Raw genomic sequence first — 4742 nt, 5'->3', positions numbered from 1 at the left:
TATATATATTTTCCAGGTTGAATATAATAATCAGGAAAATACCATATTATGGTCACTAGAGGGAGCGGAGAGGCATAGAAAAGAAGTATTTATTTCTTATGATCCTCAGCGCCATCTAGTGGCCATAATATGGTATTTTCCCAATTCACTTGATTCTTTATGAATGAAGTACATTTGACCTAGAAATAAAATATACTAATTTTTGTCATCATTCCAATAGAACAAATGTATACGCGTTTCGCTGGCTGAACAGCACTGCAATTTTTAAAATAAATACACCCCTATCAGCATTGGCGGAACTACCAGGGTCGCAGCTGCGACCGGGCACTGGAGTTCCGCCACTTAGAAGGGACAGGAGGACGGGGCCTATAGTAACAGCTGATTACCAGGATATTTAATATCCCGGGAACCGCTAATATCAGTACCGGGACCTCTTCCTCCTGTCCTGGGCCCTGCATGGTTCACGCTGCTCCCCTCACCTTGTTCCGGGCGCAGCGTGAAGAATGATCCAGGCGGCGCAGCAGCCAATGATTGGGAAGCGGGTTATCCCCGCCCCCTCATCACACAGTACTGCTGCCGACCGTAGAACTGCCTGTGTTCTATGGAAAGCTCCAACTCCCTGGGTGTCAGAGGCGTGCTGCTGACACGAAGAGGGAGTTATAGGGAGCTGAGATTATGAAGGGGGCATGGAAGAGGAGGGGGTGGGGTCAGTGAGCTGAAGGCTGGGGACGAGAAGGGGGGAAGCTGGGGACATGGTAGAGGAGGGGGTGGGGTCAGAGAGCTGAAGGCTGGGGATAGGGAGCTGAGCTGGGGACGAGAAGGGGGGAAGCTGGGGACATGGTAGAGGAGGGGGTGGGGTCAGGGAGCTGAAGGCTGGGGACGAGAAGGGGGGAAGCTGGAGACATGGTAGAGGAGGGGGTTTGTTTTGAAAAAATGTTTTGGTCTAAAATTTTTTTTTTTTTTTAAAGTATCTAATCCTTTTCTTGGGGGGAGGGGGGTTGCCTTCATGGATTCTTGCATCGGGGCCCTGAGGTCACTACCCTGTTTCCCCCGAAAATAAGACCTAGTTGTGACCATTCCCAGGGCCGGTGGTGGCATAAGGAGAGAACTGGGAGAGGCGGGAGAGAATCAGCGGTGCCAAGGAAGCCGGCGCTAGAGGAAGCGAGGCGGCACCGGAGGGAGCAGAGCCGCATAAGCCGATGTTTCCTCTATAGCGCCGGCTCCTGTCACAGGCGGAGTCATACCAAATGAACTCCGCCAGTGAGGAATCCATAGTGAAAGCGCGCTTCGCTCATCCTGGCCAGCGATTGGTTACCAGATTGCTCATTGGAAAGGAACGACGCCCCTGATTGCCCTGATCACCACATTTTTGTACATGAGTAAGTGCGGATTGTTGTACATTAAAAAAAAATAAGACCCATTGTGTGGTTTTTTTTAGCCCCAAAAAATATAAGACAGTGTCTTATTTTCGGGGGAAACGCGGTAGTTACGCCTCTGCCCGTCAGTGCGGTGATACATACATTGCCAACAGATATGATCAATGGAGTGATACATACATCGTGGAGCGGGAAGGCGGAACTGTAAGTGCCGTTGCTTAACAGTTTCTTAACCCCGAATTTCCTCTTTTCCTCGGCCATTCCATAGGGGCAGCGAGAGAGTATATAATACACCTGGAAACAGAAGATATTCACAGTCACAAACAATCATCTGAATAACAGGATCATCTCAGCATGCTTGGAATGAATGCAACATCTCAGCGTCCTTCCTGTCCTAGAGTGACAGCGCTGCTCCTCCATACAGTACAGTGATTGTGCGTTGTCACCCTAGGACAGGAAGTGTGTTCCTCAGGTGAAAATACAGGGAAAAGCCTGGTAGGTGACTTTTTGGGGTCCATTTATAAACAATTTGCAGAGCCATTTACCCTACATAACTATGTGAATGTTTGTTCGTTGCAAATACAGGCACAAATTAAAGTTTTTAGTATATTTTCTTTTCAGGTTGAATGTAATGCAATACTGTGTTGTGGCCACTAGAGAGAGCTGAGGAGTAAAAGAAAGAAGTGTGTATTTTCTATGCTCATCAGCTCCATCTAGTGGCCATAACGCAGTATTACATTCGACCTGATAACGTTCAGAGATTTGCAGGGCGAATGGCTCTTGCAATTGTTTATAAATAGACCCCTTAATGTCCAAGATACTTTTCATTAGGGGCCCACAATTAATATAGGGATCCTTAAAGGAGAACTATGAGGGGGGAGGGGGGTGCTTTTCACTCACCTCATAGTTCTATTCGTGGACGAGGAAGAGCTCTTGCCGCTGCTTGCTGAAGGGCGCCGTGAAATAATCCGGCTCCGGGTGCATGACGTGCTCCGGCAGACGGAAGACCTTCAGCATCCAATTGAAGGGATCTCTGGGCGGGTCTATGTCGTTCTCCTTGATGGGCACTTTGATGTTCAGCACCTCCGCGTAGGTGGTGAGGATCTCCCAGGGGGCGTGGATCTTCAGGTAATAAATTTTACCGTTTTCAGATTCCTGACGGGAAAAAAATGGAGAGAAAGTGCCAGGCTCAATTATAACGTGTGACTGTGGGTGGGGGGCATTAGAGTGTAAGCTCCTCTGTACAGAGACTGATGTGACTGTGGGGGGGAGGGGACATTAGAGTGTAAGCTCCTCTGCACAGAGACTGATGTGACTGTGGGGGGAGGGGACATTAGAGTGTAAGCTCCTCTGTACAGAGACTGATGTGACTGTGGGGGGAGGGGGCATTAGAGTGTAAGCTCCTCTGTGCAGAGACTGATATACCTATGTATTTTGTACAGCATTACAGAATATGTCAGTGCCATACATATACTAGTTACGAATACACTATTCATCCTCAGTCTTGTCTGATCTTTGCTCTGCTGGTATCGGAGCAATCTTTGGGGTGACCTCACCTTTTTGTCCTCGGTCTCCAGCTCCAGGCCGGCCTTCTGTAAGTTAATCTCGAATTCTCTCCGTCTCTCCTGAGGGACGAAAACCAAAATGATAAAACAACAAACCTGTAACAATGTATCTGTCACATCAGATGCAACTACTTGTTACAATGACACAAGGCGTGCTGTGTACCGCTCCTGACCACCAGGTGGCACCAGTGATACACATTGATCTTCTGGGCTGATAGAACACCAATTCCTGTGTCACCAGCAAGTCACATGACCTGACAGTACTCCCGTTATCTGAACGGTCAGATTATACCGGGTGATAGTGCGTTTATGAGCCGGTCTGAAGGACAGATGGAAGATAAAAGGGTGACTGCGTACCAGCAGCTACCATCATGACACCAGCACAGCCGGTGATTGAGCAACACAGATAACGAGGAAGAATCCCACCATGGGCGCCGCCCCCTCCTTCTATAGGGGCCCATTCACACCGCAGAACTTGTGATTTGTGCACTCAAATGTGCGAGCGTCACATGTATTACATTTTCCTCTGCGCTGTGAATGAAGCATTTCCATTATTTTCCAGCTCAAACCAATGCAGGCCAGACCTGGGACTGAGAGGAGCAATGCAGCTCAATGCAGGAGGAGGGAACGAGGCCTAAGTAATGCCTAAAATCTGTACCATTGTTCAGCCAATCAGATGGTACAACCAAAGCTGACCTCCGGCCTCCCCTTCAGTCTTCTATCTGACCTCCGTCCTCCCCTTCAGTCTTCTATCTGACCTCCGGCCTCCCCTTCAGTCTTCTATCTGACCTCCGGCCTCCCCTTCAGCCTTCTATCTAACCTCCGTCCTTCCCTTCAGCCTTCTATCTGACCTCCGGCCTCCCCTTCAGCCTTCTATCTGACCTCCAGCCTTCCCTTCAGCCTTCTATCTGACCTCCGTCCTTCCCTTCTGCCTTCTATCTGACCTCCGTCCTTCCCTTCAGCCTTCTATCTGACCTCCGTCCTCCCCTTCAGCCTTCTATCTGACCTCCGTCCTCCCCTTCAGCCTTCTATCTGACCTCCGGCCTTCCCTTCAGTCTTCTATCTGACCTCCAGCCTTCTCTTCAGTCTTATATCTGACCTCCATCCACTGATACCACTGCACACTGGGAGCTCCCTGCTGCATTAGAAGCTGCAGCAAGTCAGATAGAGCTCCGCCTCATTTCCTGGCTGGAGGACGTCCAGCATCATCTAGTACTTTCCTCCGCAGCCTGACTGTCCCTGGCCCTCCCCGTTCATTCATTGGATTTCAGTTCTACCAATCATTGAGACTCAGCATCACATGTGGGTAATCTGCATGCAAACACATTCTGCCTAGGAAGACCCACTCCTCCAGACAGACATCCACCCATCAAGGCATTGTGTTATTTGCATGACTCCTCCCATGTGCCAGCCCACTACTTGCACCAGGGCTGAGGGCTCTTTAGAGGAGCACTGAGGCAGGGTGCTGCGATGTTTTCAGGAAGCTATGCACAGCACCCTGCTGGCCCCTCCAACCAGCCATGATCTGCCTGCACTGCACAATGATTTATGCAGCATGGCAGCCGTCCAAGTCACACTGCCCGGTGGATTAGAAGATGAAGGAAAGTCCGGTCACATGACTCCGCAGCAGGGAAGGTTTATTTATTAACTGACCCTATTCATGGCTCCTGTATATATAACTCAGCGCAGAGAATTTACACAGGAAAAGGATAAACCAGCCCAAAAATTGTGCCAGAGATCCTCCGAAATATCCAAATCTGACGTATGATGTACATCCCACTGGTGGAACATTAGAGTGTCA

At 49.5% G+C, this 4742-nt stretch overlaps 1 protein-coding gene across 1 annotated transcript in view; it reads right to left on the bottom strand.

The window, feature by feature from the left end:
- Nucleotides 1-4742, bottom strand: part of ANO5 (anoctamin 5) — a 102603-nt gene that overhangs the window by 44262 nt on the left and 53599 nt on the right. Inside the window, 3 exon segments of the mRNA XM_018563018.1 lie at nt 1557-1670; nt 2277-2531; nt 2933-3001. Of these exon segments, the coding sequence (XP_018418520.1) occupies nt 1557-1670; nt 2277-2531; nt 2933-3001 (438 nt within the window).

This window comes from Nanorana parkeri, unplaced genomic scaffold, assembly GCF_000935625.1.
Source record: "Nanorana parkeri isolate BGI_ZX_2015 unplaced genomic scaffold, ASM93562v1 scaffold622, whole genome shotgun sequence".
NCBI classification, from domain to species: Eukaryota; Metazoa; Chordata; class Amphibia; order Anura; family Dicroglossidae; genus Nanorana; species Nanorana parkeri.
The sequence above is the reverse complement of the archived record's forward strand: the minus strand, read 5'-3'. Positions and strand labels throughout refer to the sequence as shown.